The 18191-nt window shown below is 38.4% G+C and overlaps 1 protein-coding gene across 22 annotated transcripts in view; it reads left to right on the forward strand.

Moving 5' to 3' along the window:
- The window catches only part of LOC128733166 (C-terminal-binding protein), a 93794-nt gene that overhangs the window by 56173 nt on the left and 19430 nt on the right, over positions 1 to 18191 (forward strand). For 12 of the 22 annotated variants that reach the window (XR_008411872.1, XR_008411889.1, XR_008411890.1 and 9 more), the window contains exon 2: positions 12586 to 12937. Coding sequence is in view for 3 of the 22 variants with exons in the window: in XM_053826812.1 (XP_053682787.1) it covers positions 12755 to 12937 (183 nt within the window). In the remaining 19 variants the exon portion in view is untranslated. Of the gene's footprint in view, positions 1 to 12161; positions 12938 to 18191 lie in introns of all 22 variants that reach the window. The other 10 variants (XR_008411873.1, XR_008411876.1, XR_008411878.1 and 7 more) reach the window with 4 other exon arrangements.

Raw genomic sequence — 18191 nt, forward strand, 5'->3', positions numbered from 1 at the left:
AAGACTGGTGAAGAGATGGTGATCTCAGCATTTCATTTCATTCATACATTTAATCGCGGACAGAAACCAATCATATTTACTTTCCCTATTCAATATCTGGTTTAATATTTCAATTCTCCGCGACTTCCGCGCGCCTTATTGCTTGTTAGTCTGCTCAGTTTTTGAGTTTCAGTACCGTGGTATTTGGCGTTCGTTCCAAACGTGCTGGATTGCTAGATTCGAGAAAAGATTCGTTCGATAATTGATTGTTGAATACGGAATGTGGCCCATTTAGCGGTTGTATGCGCGGGAGTGTCAAAAATTGATACTACCATGCATGAACAAAGAATAGTTTAAAGTAGTGCCTTCAAAGCAGCACAAAGTTTATTTAGCACGTTTGTGATATATTCGAGATTCGTACATTCAGTGATATTATGGAATGTGAATGCAATCCGAAATAACATGAAATTTCATGTTACACAAAAGTCTAACAAGTTATTGACATAATCTATGATAGATAGATTAATGACTCTCTGTGGCGGTCACTGAGAGACTCAATTGTTAAGAACTGGCAAGATCATGACACTGTTGCTAAACGTTGCCAATGGTATCTGAAAAAACAACCCTATTATTTTTTATATAATTCAATTAAAAATGAACTTCTCGTCACTTATTAATTTACAATGAAATACACTAAAAATCGACGATTTCCATTTGCATTTTTATGTATGCTCTATGTGTCATACGTTTTCACTCACCCATGCAGTAATAGAATTAGTAACCACACCCAAAATCTTCTTCACGATTAAATCAACTAGCTGTTCATTTACTTTACCGATAAACGTTTTCATTCCAATCGTAATTTCCAATACATACTATCCTATAATAGTGATATTTCTAACAAATTTGATCGCCCAAAATTGTGAGCCTGAGTAAAAATCTTAAAGCAGATTAAATCTCTTGGATTATACTTTGTAAGATGTCACCCAGCAGCATCATGGCAATCGTCCTTACAGAAGTATACCGAGCGCTTTTCAACCATGTTGAAGATAAAATGAAACACTCATGTATTTCACGTTAAACTCAACATTGCTTTCATCTTTTGCTCTCAGTTTGGTCGCTTGTCTTTGTTCCCTCGTGCTATTGGCGTTTTCCTCGCTCTTGCTACACTCACCGGCACAGGTAAGTGGCGCCCAGGGCAACAGCGTCCCCCATCTGACCCCGATTCAACTGTCGGTTGACTTCCTCCTGTCCTGCATACTTCAGGACTCTCCACGGTGTGTTCCATTAGCGCAAAATGCCATCGAGTTCAGTCAGTTCAGTTTCCGCTTTTGCTTTGTTGGTCGCTTTTGAATATTTAATATAGCACTCATCCGCCGCCAGCGTACTGGCCCAGCCCATCGCCAAGGTGGTTTGGCTTGCCTTTCGTCTATGTCCTGTTCTGCGGGCGGATGACTCTTCATTTCTGCCCGGCTCATCCATGCTGGCGTCGGTGACACAAATACACTTTCAGCTGCTGGTTTAATCAATTCTGACAACCAGTAACTACGTCCTGCGAGCTGTGAGAGGGGTGAAACTAATGAAAATACCTGTACTGTAAATATTATGGAGGTTGGGATTCCAGTAATCGTGTAAATCATTTGGATAATACGGTGTTGTGGTAGTGTAAAATTTCTGTTTTATCTGAAAATTTTTGAGTTTTATTCTGGTGCCAGAATAATTGTTTGCTACAAGCTGAAAAATTCAGTTTAATCGATTTAAATACGAATATTAATTTCTCATGCATGCTCTCGTAAAGTAATTGTTCGATATCATCTACCTGTTTATACAACAGAACAAACACGCTTTGCAACCTGGAAACTTAACTTTTACCTAACTCAACTCCTGAAAGAGGAACAAACAGTGAGTGTAGGACGAAACAGCTTGGCAAACTTCTCCTTTTCTCCCTACGGAGCCGGAATTCTGCATCCAAAGCAAAAGTTGTTGCTAATACACATATACTGTTCAGTCGAAAAATGGAATACGACAACAGAAACAGGACTCGTTTGGTGGCAGTCAGTCGTTTTCTTTCGTACCATGTCTATATTTCGTCTCTACGTGGCCACGAGACTGACTGAGAAGAAGACGTGGAAAGTTTTGCTTCCTTGAGCTCCTTGCCGGCGTATACAGTGGGCGTGGGAGTCGATGGTTGAAAATTTGATTCAACATAGTTTAAGCAAGTGGGAAAGTTTTCGGATTAAATTTTGCATAATTTTGTGCTTCAATCGTCTGGCGCTTGACATGTGTGAAGCGGAGCGACTTGCGTAGGTCGGAATGGTGGTTCGGCTCGTACGTATGTGTGGTTTGTACACGCGCAACTTTTCATCTTGGTGTTTTATTTGCTTCCATGAAGTCGAAAACTTTCCCAGGATGCGCACCACATGAGAGTGCGTTCTTTTTGTATACATTTTTCAGCGCGGTTGTTTACGTTGCGTGAAACTGAGTACATAAGAGGTTTATTTTTTACTGTTCACTTTAAGATAACATATTCCGAAACGTTAGAAAGAAATGTACTCGTAGTTTTCATTGTTGCAAAACAGTTCAACATGTTATTAACGTTGTTTGTTGCACAAATACAGTGATGCTCCGATTTGATCAGCCCCATGTTGTATTTTTGGCTGACAAAATCGGGATTTTTTTTTTCAAAATTCAAGACTTGAGACCTTGCAATATCGAAGACTTCTACTAAAAATTAAATTTTAACCCTCAATTTGTCAATCGAAAGCTCAATCAACCGGGCACAGCACACTGGTCCAGAACCTTTTTTGGTGCGCATTAGCTTTGAGCGGGAAAAATTGGGATTAGGTTTATGGAACCTTTGGAAGAGTTTCTTAAAATTGAAAGTTCTATCGTCCAGGGGAATTCAAATTTTGATTAATCACCCCAAGAGTGCAATAAGAAATAAGAGTTTTACAGCATATTATTACAAGAAATTTTGCTGAAGACAGTAACCTTCTATCTCTTCAGTCAAGATAGAAAAATCCTATTAAAAATCGTTAAGATCAGTTTTTCTATTTTAGCTGTTTTTGTAGTTGTATGACTTTTTCCTGTTTTACAAAGTTGTACAAATAGTAAAAATACACAACATTGCTGAATATAGTCTACCTCTATCTTTGCTTGTTTAGGAACTATAGAAATTTACTATAAAAATACCCTAATTTTGACCCCGAATTACTCGCAAGAAGGCATCATTTTATTCAAAAACTCTCCCCAGAGAATCAGAATAGTTTCAAGCAGGCTGAAAAGTTTAAAAAAATCATGTTTAAAAGCACAAAAGTTAAACAAAATGTATAGGCTGACAAAATCGGGATAAGCTGATAAAATCGGGGGTAGACAAAAGCGGGAGCTGACAAAATCGGAACATTACTGTACTACGTTCCGTGTATCTTAAGTTTTCGATATGAATACCGGAAGTAATATGATGATTCTTATTCACTTTTCCTAAATGACTTACCGTAGTCTTCGAACTTTCACCAGTTGTACGATGGGAATTGCACCTAGTAGTGGCTGCAACTCGTGATTCATACACCTATGCCACTCTTCGTTTTAGTCTTACGTCAAAAATAGTCCTCAACGCCTTTCGTTCAAATACGGCAAGTGCACGAGTGTATTCCGTATTGAATGTTACAGCAAATATATTATATTAACAATATAGTTCACTTCGCGACATCTCATATATATATATGATCCGAAAAGACGCAAAAGTAACACCCTCTTGCGGACAAAAAGGTGAATAAAAGCTACTTATAATAAAAAAAATTTAAGCGTGCATCCAATGACAAGTAGAAGGTGCGGTTAATATAATGTTCTCTCTCTCTTTCTCTCTCTCTCTCTCTCTCTCTCTCTCTCTCTCTCTCTAACGCTATCACGTAATTCTTCTAGATTGTAATTTTAGGTATAAAATTTATAGTAGTAGAAATAGTAATAATATAGTAGTATAAGATAGATAGTAGAAACAGTAATAAAAATCAATAAAACCTTCAATTACAATTGCAAAAATGATATAGGAACACAGCAAAGTTGAAAATCTAAATATTTCAAAAATAGTTTACCTTTTGATAGAATAAATTCGAAAAAAGGAAACACTCGAGGGAACTTCTTTTGAACTGAAACATCCAGTAGGTATCCAATAGGTGAACTGCACAGTAGGTATATGTGACCCATTTCACCAATTTAGCTCTTGATCAATAGTATAGTAAAGCAATCCGGATTAGCTTTTTGTAAGGCAAATTGAATGGGGGCTCCGTAGCCGCAAGGTTAACGAGTCTGCGTTGACAAGCGAGTGGTCGTGGGTTTGAATCATAGTAGAATCAAGCCATTCGATGTCAAGTGACTTTAGCATGGGTTAATTCTCAGGCCCCTCCATTTACCCTTCCTTCATGCTGAATTCTATATTTACCCTCTGAAGCCTCTTGACAGTGTAAATGTCCCTCCTATAGTTAAGTGTACTGGTCAGAGGTATGAATGAGTCCTCGCTAGGGACGGCTATAATATGGGATAGTAACTGGCAGCGAGGAATAAGTGGGTAAAGTAGATCAAGCTTTGAAGGAAGGGTAAACCCCAATACACACAAGCACGCATAAAATTTAATAAGCATATCGCTCATTCAATAGCGATTATAGCAAAAAGAAATGCAGTGCAGGTTTATACAGCAAACACCCGGGCGATATCACAATAGATCAACTATACTGGTCGTAGTGATGAGTCCACACTTGGAAAAAAAGGCAAATTGACAGTAGTTTTGGTTTCAGCGATCTAATCGAATGGTTAAATCGTAGCAATGTTCTTGTTTCAAACCGTCCAAGTAAATTTTCACCTAATTCGCGATTACGAAGGTAAGCTGCTGCAACCAGTAAATGTTTGGTCTTCGAAACCAGCAACGACTGGAAATCATCAAATAGTGTAAGAAACAGAAAGATTTTTGACAATAATTCTTCATTCGCTCACATATCTAGATAGAATTAACAAAAGGGCGAATATCGCAAGTATGAACAAAACTGGTGAGAGTTATTTTTGCTGGACCAGCATAGGAAAATCAACTCTCACCCGGTTTATTGACGCTTGTGATATTCGCCCTTTTGTTGATTTTGTCTTCATATAGGCAATTGCTTGAGTTTAAAGGGATGATGGAGCTTCGTAGACGCAAATTGAAGATAAAACCAGCAAAACGGCGAATGTCGCAATCGCGAACAAACCGAGCAAGAGCTGATTTTCTTATGCTGGTCCAGTAAAAAATAACTCACCCGTTTTGTTTAATTTACAACATTCGCCCTTTTGTTAATTCTATCCAGAATTGCCTAAACTCTATACAGAAAGTTGAGTTGTTTCCAATAGACGTGTCAAATTTACCTTTTATGCCACAATGGCGCTAGTAGTCGTGTCTTCAGGATTGTAGAAGAGTGAACTATATTGTTAATATAATATATTTGGTTACAGTCTCAAACACGTAGATCACTACTGGTCTGATTAGTGTTTTGCACATCGTTAGCTTTGTGCGGGTATGTTGATCGAAGTGTCTTGCGCAGGTAAAAGTAGGTTCGACTTCTAGCTTGAATGCGTCGTCAAATCTTCTTACTCGTATGAGTGTCGGCGATGATCAGAGATCCAAAATATATTAACTCGTCGACCACTTACAGTTCATCGCCGTCTGTAGTCACTGTCCGTGGACGGCGAATGTTGTTTTCTCTGGAGCCTCTTCCTACCATATATTAGGTTTTTACGCATTTTTAACCCAATCCTCCTAGCCATTTAAGTCTGGTGTAGATGTCCTCCGCCGTCCCAAGAGTTCTAGTAATAATGACGAGGTCGTCTGCGAAGGTTTAGAATTGGGTACTCTAGCTGAAGATCGTTCCTCTCGCTTCAATGCCTGCTCGCCGGATCACATCATTGATGGTGATGTTGAATAACACACACGTAGTTTTTATTCAGATCTTCGGTAATTTATTTTGCGGATTTGATCAGCATATTTGGAAAAATGCTGAGCAATTCGGTAATTTTTCAAGGAATGCTGAGTATCGTCACTACTTGACATTTCTTAATACAGATCTTCATCAACCGGTGGCGAGTTCGTTAATATTTTTTGCTGTATTTTTTCGCAAAGCGATTCCATTTCGTAACTGTCAATAATTCAGCAATTGTTTAATGAACTATCAGTATTTATTACGGGATAGCCCGCGAAAGCTATGCTGAGATCAGAAAAAATTGCGGGAGTTGTCATCAAGCATTTGTTAGCTGTCAAAATGAAGCGCAATCAAGAAAATACTGCTGAGAGATTTGTTAATTTATACTGAACAGTCCGCAATTTTTGACATTTCATAAAAATATTTTCATTGCCGAGTGTTCGTCAAGCAAATTAATTACCGAACTGACCACCGAACATTCAGCAGTTCTAATTTCGTCAAAAAATTACGGTGTTCGGTAAAAAATTTTAAGTGTGCATCCTGGGTAGTCCATCTCCTTGCCGCAACCCTCTGCGCGATTGGATCTCGAGAGTGCTCCCGAAATACGCACGTAGCACTTTACTAACTCGCTCCAGGGCACCTTTGACCATCCACATCAGTTTGTCCGAAGTCCCGTTCTCGTGCAGGCTGCCTCAAACTCTACGAAAATGTGATGTAGCACTCCCGACATTTCTGTAGGATTTGTCGGAGAGTGAACATTTGATCCGTAGTAGCACGGACCCCCATAAAACCCGCCAAACGCTGTCCTACGAATTCTTTTGCTATTGGAGATAGACGACGTAACAGAATCTGGGAGAGCACTTTGTAGGCAGCGTTGATCAGCGTAATGCCGCGATAATTATAGCAATCGAGCCGATCACCCTTTTCTCCGGTAATATGTCCAGCTATTACTTTACGGGACTAACGACGGCGCATGACCGGTCATTAGTTTTTCAGTCGAACGGATTAGCAATTGTCGATTAAAAGCGAATGCATGAAGTAGAACTATGTTTTCCCAACTTTTCGTTGGAGGTGTGGCAATACAAATTTAATGTTCAATTTTGTGGAAAATTTTTCGATAATATTTTTCGTGGATTAATACTAAGAAAACTTGCTTGCATTTGCATGCAAAAATGTTTGTTTTACGATGCTTAGTCCTTAATTGAAATTCTTAAATTTTTAAAGCATAATATGCCCATTGGCGACCGTTTAATAAGTTTTAAATGAGTATCCGGAAATATTCCGGAATAAGTTGCCGCCGGAGGAAATGGCCAGTATCAAACATGAACAAAAACTTCAAATTTGTACTAATACTGTAATTTGTACTTGATACTTCATATTACACTAAAATTTAACGACTAGGTCAATGGAAATCAGGTACCAACTACCAACCAGGGGTGACATTGCGATTCTCGTTTCGAGTGATTTTAGTTCGTTTCGCCCATTTGTTTAACGTGGTCGAAACGAACCAAAATCACTCGAAACGAGAATCGCAATGTCACCCCAGGTACTAAACTTTTGACGTAGGACTACGTCTTTGTTTACTATACTGGGACTGGGTAACACTTTGTGAAAGCGAAAATAGAAGTGTAACGTTTGAATAAAAGATTTCAAATTGTAATAACCTCTGAAATACTGTATGAAACTGAACAATTTATATGTCGTTGGATAGATAAAATGATCAGCAATTTTATGGGTGGGGGGGGGATAAGAGAGTAATTTTAAGGAGGGCGTAAGAGGGGGGGCTCTTATACAAATGAAACACATTTCCTCAAAATTCGAGAAGTAATCAAGCAAATGGAACCAAATTTGACATGTGGAGATGTCAGAAGGCAGGATTTTTTTCTATGGCGTACTGAGACCCCTTCCCCTTTTAATAGGGGGGGGGGCTTCCATACAAATAAAATACAAATTTTCTCATAACTCTGGAACTTATCAAGCAAATGGAACCAAATTTAGCATGTGTAGGTTTCAGAAAGCAAGAATTTTTTCTATGGTGGACCCCTTCCCTCTATAGGAGGGGGGGCTCCCAATACAAATAATATACAAATTTCCTCATAACTCGAGAACTAATCAAGCAACTGGAACCAAATTTGGCATGTGGGGGTTTTTGAAGGCATGAATTTATTTTATGATGGTTTGAGACCCCTCACTCTTGTGCTAGGAGGATAAGGGCCCTCATACAAATAAAACAGAAATTTTTGCCTATGTGCCATATTTTCTGCTATGTAACAAGCGGTAAGGTGTGAAAGTAAACTAGTTAAACCTTCTCGAAGCAAAAGATAGTGAATCGACGCCGCTAACTTACGTGCCTGTTGCCATTCATGTCAAAAGAGAAAGACATTCGAATGGCACGTCATATTTACGATGAACGTGCTTTGGCTTTAATGTTATTTGTAATCAATGGCCCTTTTAACGGCCAGAAGGGAGCTAAAGTAAGATTATAGGAACATGTTAAGCTACGCATAATCATATTTAATACAATAATCTGTGGGCTGGTCATTCATTACTATTTCAACCTTTATGATGCACACAAGTGATTTTTAAAAGAAATTTCTATATCTCAATGGTTGCAGGCGTAGTGCTTATGAACCCCCGTCCACGTATTTTCGAAGCCACCGTTGCATTCAATGAAGAATTGAATCTGAATATTTTACTTTTTCTCTTAATAGCACTCACAGATTCTTATAAACATACATATGCCTGACATGCAGTTTACATTAGTCTTTGATCTAATCATCTGATATAGTCCTACGTCACCCTTTCGAACAACTCTTAGGGCTGTATACCTTGTAGCTTTTGTGACACCTTAAATCACGCTAGAATAAAAACGTAGATAAATGGAAATCGAAATGGCTATCTAAGGTCACGTTGGTTATATCTGGACATGTTCGGGAGTTTCCGGGAACCCCCAAGGAAGTGACAAGTTTTGAACATGAAAAAACTCATCATACGAAACCTCAAGTTATATTAAAACTCTCCATGTGTTCCTTGGGGGTTCCCGGAGTCTCCCGAACACATCTATTTAGCATATACGAGATTTGACTTCCATTGAACCAGTTTTTGGATTCTAGTGTGATTTAAGGCGTCGCACGGTGAGGTTTTACGGTCGAAACTGGCCACTTTCCTAGTCGTTCCCGGGGGTCCCTAGACCATTTCTAGATATGATCACCTTGGCCCGAAATAGTTGACTTTGCTTTCGTTGATCTAGCTTCTCAATTCTAGAGGGATTTGAGGTCTCGAATGATGTGTTTTGGTACAGGTCGTAAAGTGGTCATTTCTTCAGGTGGCCGCTTCTGGCAAACTGAGTTGTTTTCTTAGCACAGACATCAGTTTGATAATTGTTGGTGCGGCAGCAGACACACGTGTGCTTGATGAAGGATAAATTGAATTTTCTCGGTTTTAAACATTTAATCGAAATCTTTGGAGTTATTTTCTCTACAATGTTTCTCAATTTTCCTAGCATGGACGTACACGATCTGTCTACTTTTATTATTGCCATTATAATATTGAGTAGAAATCAAGATTGGATTTCTATACATTAGCATTCTCCGAGTTTGCATTTCTAGCAAAATTATTTATTTGTTTTTGACAATATAACAACACAATAGTTCGTCTACCTGAAATATGGTAAAATTCTAAACTCTTTTAGGATGTGTTCCAAAAAACACAAAACCTCATTATTTGATAATAATTTTGGTTGTTTAAGAGAAATACAACGTTATTTTCATGCTATTTTTTTTTCTTTTCTCGCTATATTGACCGTGACTGCATGTGGGTCAAAGTTATCAAAAACATTTTCATATTCATGGTTTTAAATAAAAACCTTTGTAAGGTAGTCTTATGTCACTCATGAGTCTATAACAAAATAACTATTTTTTGGAAATATATGAAAACGAAAGTCAACATGTGACTAATATTCGATTTGCACCCAAAATATTACCAGCTGACTACAATAGTATTCTATGCAAAAGAAGATAAAGTTGACATGGCGGTAAAAAACGACGGAGCCGGCGAGATGTCGACCGGGAAGGGAAATTTAAATTTCTTCTAGCAAAACTTTATTTTCATCTTTTCATTTTGCTGCTGTTGTTCTCTGTCAACTTCTTGCCCACACTCCAGCTACCATCGCTTCCGTTCACACGCTGTCGAAAAAGTTTACCCTTAGCTGCGAAACTTTGTTCCAGCAGAAAGTTTTTCCCGATCAGAAAGTTTTTGCCGAAGGGAAGCAGAAGGGGGAAGATTGCAGGGAAACGCAAGAACGTTATAGGATTTCCCATCTTTTCCGCTAACGGGGTGAATTTAACTTATTTCTTCTACTTCAGCGTGCGCTTTCTCTCCCGGTTTCTCGCTTTGCAGTTGAGAAGTTTTATACTTTGGGATAAACTTTGTGTCAGTAACTTTTACTCCGATGATGGTATAACTTTCTTGATGCCCAAAAGTTTTATTTGCGTGCCGAGTTTTTTGTCGCCGTTTTCTTCTGGGGGCTTTGTTCATGGAATCTAATCAATCTGCGCGAGATAATTGTAAAAGCTAATAATGCGTTTTTGCTGACAGTGGTGTTAGATATTTTTATGAGACTTTTAGTTTTGTACTGTTTCAAAGGAAGAGCGAAAATGAAGACAGTAGTTTAGTAATTCAAGAGCAGTATTAATGGCTACTTCAAAACAAAAAAGTGATTTAGTGAATTCGAAAAACGATCCGAACGTAAATTTAATCACCTAATTTACTTTACTCATTTGTCGAATCATTTTTGTTTTTGATAATTAATATTACACAAACATAAGGCTCTAAAACCGGCATTCAATGTGAAGTATTCATGACATGTGTTAATATGTTGGTTGTCGTGCATATATGATTATCGTAAATTGAGCAAACTGTAATACATAATTAATATTATATTAATTTTTGCGTGTTTTATTACATTCAACGTACCGATACTGATTTTATTCAACCGACAAGCTTTTATGCCGTAAATTGTCTACATTGTTAATTATCTCATAAGTAATGTTCGGTAGAGTTTATTATTAACATATTCATTATAGTTATATTTGATCTAGTACCGTTTCAGCACCATAATTACAGCGTCTAGTTCTGAACGGTTGCAGATTTCCCTTTAATATGCAAAAATCATAGCTATTTAAGCAATTTTATTGATATATTATCAGATGTAGTGATTAAATTGCTATTTACTAGAATTTTTTTAACGTTTACGAAAAATATACGATTGTCCAGAACTAGGCACTGTCTTGAATATGGTGCTGGTACGGTTCGTCACTTTTCGAAACAATTTATAATTTAAAATTATTTTACGAAAAGTATTTCTTCCGTTCAAACTCTGCAGCTCATCAATTTTAGTAGCTATTACGAGTCGGTTGCTAAAGCTCGATTCACGTTCTTCTCTTGTTTAGCGACCAGGCACACATACACCATTCATACCACTGACATCAGACATAGCACGTTTTGGTATTTAAGGTTACTCTCTCTCCCTCTCTTTTTCCTATGCGGCTTCATCATGAGTCGATGACTGTAACTGAACCCAAGAGCGACCAGCAGCCGTATTTGATATGAAAATATGTTACAAACTCGACACGTTCCAATACAAACTCTGTATAGTGCTGTACAGCCAAGCCAGCCAGCCAGCACACAGTAACTCACTACACACAGAGAGTGCGAATGGGAAACGCCGGGAAAAGCCGGTTTCTGAATTACGTACCTGCAATGGATAATAAGAGCCAGTAGAAGCAGGCTGGGTTGGGTGATGGGTCACAGCAGCATGAACGCGTGGTTTCAACAGTTTTACTCTGCGCGGAGGACCCTCCACTACAGTCTTCACTTCTTCTGCTGCTGATGTTCGCATCGCAGCAACGTTAACGCTTGCCAGAGTTGCTCTCATGCTTCCTAGCTGGGAAAATCGATAAAATTTTACCCCTTTATCTCGTCCTTCTTTCGAATGACGCGTGGGTTTGAATTCCTCTGTCGTAGCTTTGGAACAATTTTTAAAGCACCCATTTCGTAAATTGTACCTAGTGGATTTTAAAATTTTATGTTTTAGTAAGTTTTATTTCAACATTTGTAATCAATTGCACTCTTACGACACGTATTTTTTTCTAAGGATTTAGTTGGACTACGTATTTGTAGTGATATAATAAAATATTTTAATACTTTCATAACTAATTTATGTTTTCAATATCTTAATTTCAGATGGAGCCGTCAAAATGAGCGATACCGTACGTCGAAAATAACCTTCCTCAACGCAAGTCACGGAGCAAACCTTTAATATACTCAAGAATATTTCTCGCCTAATCACTGAAAACATACACATACACTAGCAGGCACAAAAATATATGAAAGGCACACCAGTGCAGAAAGGGCAACTGATGGCTGGCCCACAGCAAACAAACGTGATTTGATAGACGGAATCTTAATAGTGTTTTGAATTCGGTAAAACCGACGAAAAACCGTAACCATACCCAACGCGTCTGTGAATATGTATAACAAATTTTGCTGTTAGATGAGAGTTACTACTATTTAGTCATTTATAAATACGCGTACATTTCCTATAAGTTAGAGCGTGTGCTGTGTTTAGGTTAAGCAAAAAGTTCTAATCATACAAGTGTAATTCTAGAAGAGAGACCTGAAGCTTTGGATCATTTTCGTGTAGGAAAATTCTGTCTAGTATATGCGCGGTAAGAAAAACACCAGTGTTGAAACAGTGTACTGCAACAAGTAGTGAGCCGGTGTAAAACCTACTCCGCTGAATAAGGAATAGAAACCCCCGCCAAAATACGTCTACAATGTTGCCGAAGCGTTCTCGTTTGGGCGATGTTCGCGGTCCTATCTCGAACGGACCGATGCAGTCGCGGCCGCTGGTCGCACTGCTGGACGGTCGGGATTGTTCGATCGAGATGCCGATCCTGAAGGATGTCGCCACAGTAGCGTTCTGCGACGCACAGAGTACATCGGAGATTCATGAGAAAGTAAGTGTAAATTTGTATTCTCTTCTAGCAACTTCTGCGTATTCGGATATATTAGTGATTGTACGTATATTACGGTAGCCCGCCCAATTAGCTCCGGGTTACGATGCTGGCCTAATAAGTCAGTCGTCGTATGTTCGAATCTCGACTGGGCGGTGCTGCTGTAGAGTCAATAAGGATCTTCGTACTAGCCTCATAAATTTCCTGTATTCCTATAACCCACTGCGAAGTCTGTCGATAAAGAAGAGTCAAGTTCTTGAGGACGTTTTTACTCCCATGGCTCAGGCTTTGTTTTTTACGTATATTAGGTAGATAAAATAAAACAAAGTTTTGAAAATGATGAACTTTGGAAGTCGTCAAGAAAACTATTAAAAAAAGCGAAACTGTCTTGGAACTGGGATGCAAAAAAAATTTTTTTCAAAGAAGTATATATAGTAGGATTTCGAATTTGGCAACAAATGCGTGTATGTATCCAAAACCGAGACCCTTTTTTGATATGAAAAAAATTGGATGTAATGCCTTAAATATTTACTCAATATTATTAATCAGTTTTTGGCAACCTGCAGTAAGACGCAGTCCTACGGCAATAAAAATATTGTACGAAACATTCTATAACCGCAAACTTTTTTTCATGAACACACTGAGGGCATCATTTTATCATACTGACTGATATTTTAGCATATTTTAGAAAATGAAATATTTTGTGTTGCCAAAAACGGATACCTTTGTTGCCAAAATCACATTTTTACCATCGTCACAGTAAAGTATTTTAAAAACGTGTTTTATAATTACAAATACCATCATTACATCATGTTATCACTGAAATAAAGATGGATGCCCAAAAAGAGAAAATAAGAAAAGTTAAAACCAGTGGTGCTTTCAAACGCAAAATAAATCAGAACTTCTGGAACATTCGTAATAGTGATTTGACCACCCTCCATTAATTGAAAACATTCGATAATCTCCAACATCGGCCAGCCGACAATCTTCGTATCATTCCAACGCCGGTTGAATAATTTGAAACCGCAGAATTACTTAACTTGAAAACTATCGAAGAATCTGCTCAACGGAGTAACACGGTTACTAATCATAATGAATCTGTGAATGAACCATTTTGTGACTATTTAGGAAACCAACATGAACTTGAACATGAATTTTCATATTTACTGATGAAGAATAAGCAGCACTGAGATAGATAAACAGCATTTCCTTTGTGGATATAGCGCGAAATAGTTAACAATATCCGTTTAGTAACTACACTCACACTCCTAGCTTGAGCAGTTACTTTTAATATCAAGCACAACGCATTGAAAGCGCTACTGAGCATTTTTTGTGTGTGGACCCAGCAAACCACAAATCGTATAATAATGTGTGAAAATCATCTTAAATATCTCTAAACAAACTCGAAATCGTACATAAAGCTTAATAAAGCGCACCCTAGTTTACATTTATTCGTACAAAATGATAGTAACTGATTCACATACGATTTTCGTCACAGAATTGTATAGCATTATGGAACTAATCATGTTGAGTCGGATTTGATCGTATACAAATACTTATGAATGTGAATTGTTTTCATATAATTTGTAGTACGTAGGGTAACCAACCTATTTTGGACCCCATCAGCAGCTGTACATTATTTGGACATTCCCATTTGATTTTGCTGTAAGTGTCCAAATTATGTGCAGTTGCTGACGGGGTCTAAAATAGGTTGGCTACCCTATATCGCCTCCAAAACAGTACGCATATGCCGGTTTCGTGCATCGAATGCGATTTTTCTAGATATATATCGGTACATATAACATAGTATCTCTATAGAGTGAGCGAACTGCTTATTATCCGTGCTTAAAGTGTCGGTATGTTTTCACCCCAAACCCACGCTAAAGCTTCTTACTACTTTTCAACCAATCTAGCTCTAGAGCCAGGAAGTGCGGAGACTAGTCATAATTTGTCCTTGGATAAGAGGCATCATTCGCACCTCGAGCAAGTATCATTCTTATAACCAGCCCCGACTGCAGGCTTAATGGTCGGTAAAGCAGAGTTCAGCACAGAGTGAGGGTGTGTATGTGTAAAGTGTGTATGTGTAATGTGTGTATGTAGGTGTTCCTCACTGCTTTTGCATTACTAATCTCGTTCCTAGAACCAAGAAGTGGAACAAGTTATAATTTGCCCTTGAACAAGAGGTTTTATTCGCACCTCAAAAGCAAGTACCACTCTTATTAACTTGCCCTGGCAAGAGGCATCCTTGTTAGTAAATGCAGAATTTAGTAGAAAGGATGTGGAGTGGCCTGCGAATAAACCCACGCTAAAGTCACTTAACATCGAATGGCCTGATTCTACTAAGATTCGAACCCACGACCACTCGCTTGTCAAGGCAAACTCGGCAACCTTGCGGCTACAGGGGCCCCTGTACTACTAAGCATACTCAACGTTCATCTTTCTAATGTTTTACCGCGAGACCCTCGAAATCTGGCGAAAACTCCACCCGTCAGATACAACTGTACAAGATTCTTTGGCGTCTACTAGGCAACGATTCAAGCTGTCAAAAACGGTTTTGCAGATGTCAAATCGGCTTAAAAACTGGCCATGTTGTCTTCAAATTATCTTTACAATTGTTTAATCCAAACCTTATGCATTTATGCGGGGTGTCACGAAAGCCAAAACAAAGAGAGTTCAAGAAAAGTCATGTTTCGTACTATCACCATGTTATTTTCATTATCTTGATATTTAATTCCATTTTATGTATTCCATTTATTATTATGTATTCAGAAGCTGGCACTATTTTGCATCATCTGATTGTTGTATAGTTATGAAGGATGCAAAATTAATCAAATGATATCAACCAACAATAGTTTCTACTTCGCAGAAAAACTGCGATTTTTTTTAAATAAAGGAAAAGAGCATAATTTGAAAGCGCGCTTAGTTTCTAGGACTTTTTCTCAGGCTGTCGATTTCCTGGAAAATCAGGGAATTCATTTTTGGATCAGGGAATTTCCAAATCCTATCAGGGAAATTTTATTTATCCGGCAATATTGTTGATCAATTTCGGAATCGAATAAATTTTTGTGTAAAATATACCCAGATTGATCGGTTGAATTGAAACTTGTCACATAGGGTTTATTTCTAATTCCCGTCGTAGTAAGTAAAGCCATTCTAATTTTCATCATTTGTTGGATGAATTTAATGAATATTCCAAAAGTTTTTGTGCTGATTTGACAAAAACACACTGGGGCCATCCATATACCACGTGGACAGTTTAGAGGGTGGTGCGGGGTATGGAAATGTCCACACTTATCCACGGAAGGGGGGAGGGGGTATCGTAAATGTCCACGTGAAGTTTTTTTTTTCATACCAAAAACAGAAATTAGAAACAAATGTTGAATTAATTATACATACCCATTGATCAGTGATTGTTTTTAGACTCAAATAAAGTTTTATCTTTGCCTCCCAGCTGGCTTCGAGGTACGACGCTGGTCTAATAAGCCAGTCGTTGTATGTTCGAATCTCAACTGGGAGAAGCTGTTAGAGTCAATAGGATCGTAGCAACTGGCCCTGCAATTGTCCTGCACTCTAACAGCTGGCGGCGAAGTCTGTCGTATAAAAACAGAAGTTTCGATAACGGAATGTAGCACCTAGGCTTTGTTTTTGCTTTGCTTTGCTTCTGGTGAGGCTTATGTTGACGTAAACACAGGAACCGAGAATTACGGAAGGATTCGTCTTCAGAAGATTTTACGAACCGCGTTCTGTGTTGTGTAGTAGACGGAAAATTGGTATTTTTCTGTCCACGTGGTATCTGGATGGCCCCACTTATCTTCCGATCCGTGAATTTAGAAATCACTGAAAAGCGAATATTAAAGCATATTATTAAAATTACGTAACTGACTTTATTTCTTAAATTCGTCGTACCGTTTTAAAATCCGTCCATCAAAATTTTTCATTGTCCGAACTAAAATCACAACAATGTTTACGAAGCTAACGTGCATGTATTTGCGTAGGACTGCAGGTCAGGCAAGTTTTCCTGGCTGTAGAATAGCGACAATACCTTTCGTGAGTTATTTTCATTTATGAATGACGGAAATTAAAACGATTAGTCGACATTTTCTTCTTCGTCGCACGTAAAAACGTAGGAAATTTGGCTGGTAGGACTTCTTTAATGATAAAAAGCATTTAAATAGATCTCAGCTCACTTTGATTGATCGCGTATGATAGACAACAAATTAAAATATTAAGGAAAATCTAGTTTTGCATTGTGTGTCAAAAAAATGCTGATATTTTTAATAATTTGTGTTGGATAGGACGGGAATAGGCAATTAGGACGAAGCAGCAACATACCTTATGTAGTGGCGATTTGATTATCTTGCAGGTTGTCGTAGATTTTTATTTCTTTTGCGCCGTACAATTGTCAGACTTCACTTGCTGTAGTGCTCGAAATCGGCACTGGCAGGCCTCACGCACTTCACGGTACAGACATCAAGAGCACAAAGTGGGATACAGACTGTTATTTAAACGCGATCTACAGTGTTTTCACCAACACCAGACATTGATAGCAGAATTTTACGCTCAGAAGCCCCAAGCACTTTTGGCTTATCTTCCTCCAGCGTTTATGATTCATGTCGGTTACCGGGAGCATTAACGTTTTATAGAATTTGCGTTTATGCGAGTTGGCAACCTTCGGGACTTCAGCTGGTTATGTAATACGCAGAAAGCTCGATTCGCGGCTGCAACGCGTCGTTTTACTTTGCGGCCTACATCGTATGGCAACGAGCGTATCCAAGTATGTGCATTTCTACTACTTCATATCCAGTATCCAGTATCCCACATCCAGCTCCACCTCGGCACCAACACTATTTGAACTCCCACGATCTCTGCTAACAATTGTTTACTTCGATTTGGCAGTGTTAATGGTAAGTCTCAATCTTGTCACTCCAAATTTAAAAGGTCTCTTCCATTGGAATACAGTTGACACGAGTCTACGATGATATCGACATCTGCAAAACCAAGAAGCATGTGAGATGAGATATCGTGATGATTCCGTTCCTTTCCGCGTATTGCATCTTCCAAGGTAATGTTGAATAGCAGATTACTGAGTGAATTCGCTTGCTTCAGTCTATCCAACATCATGAAAGCTGAATTGAGCATCAGTGTAATGCCCCGATAGTTTTTACATTGGAGGCGATGTCCCCTTTTAAAAATGGCGCATATGAGGCCAGCCAACCACTCTTCCAGCATTTGTTCTTCTGCCCAGATTCTGATAATG

The sequence above is a fragment of the Sabethes cyaneus genome, chromosome 1 (assembly GCF_943734655.1).
Source record: "Sabethes cyaneus chromosome 1, idSabCyanKW18_F2, whole genome shotgun sequence".
Classification (NCBI taxonomy): Eukaryota; Metazoa; Arthropoda; class Insecta; order Diptera; family Culicidae; genus Sabethes; species Sabethes cyaneus.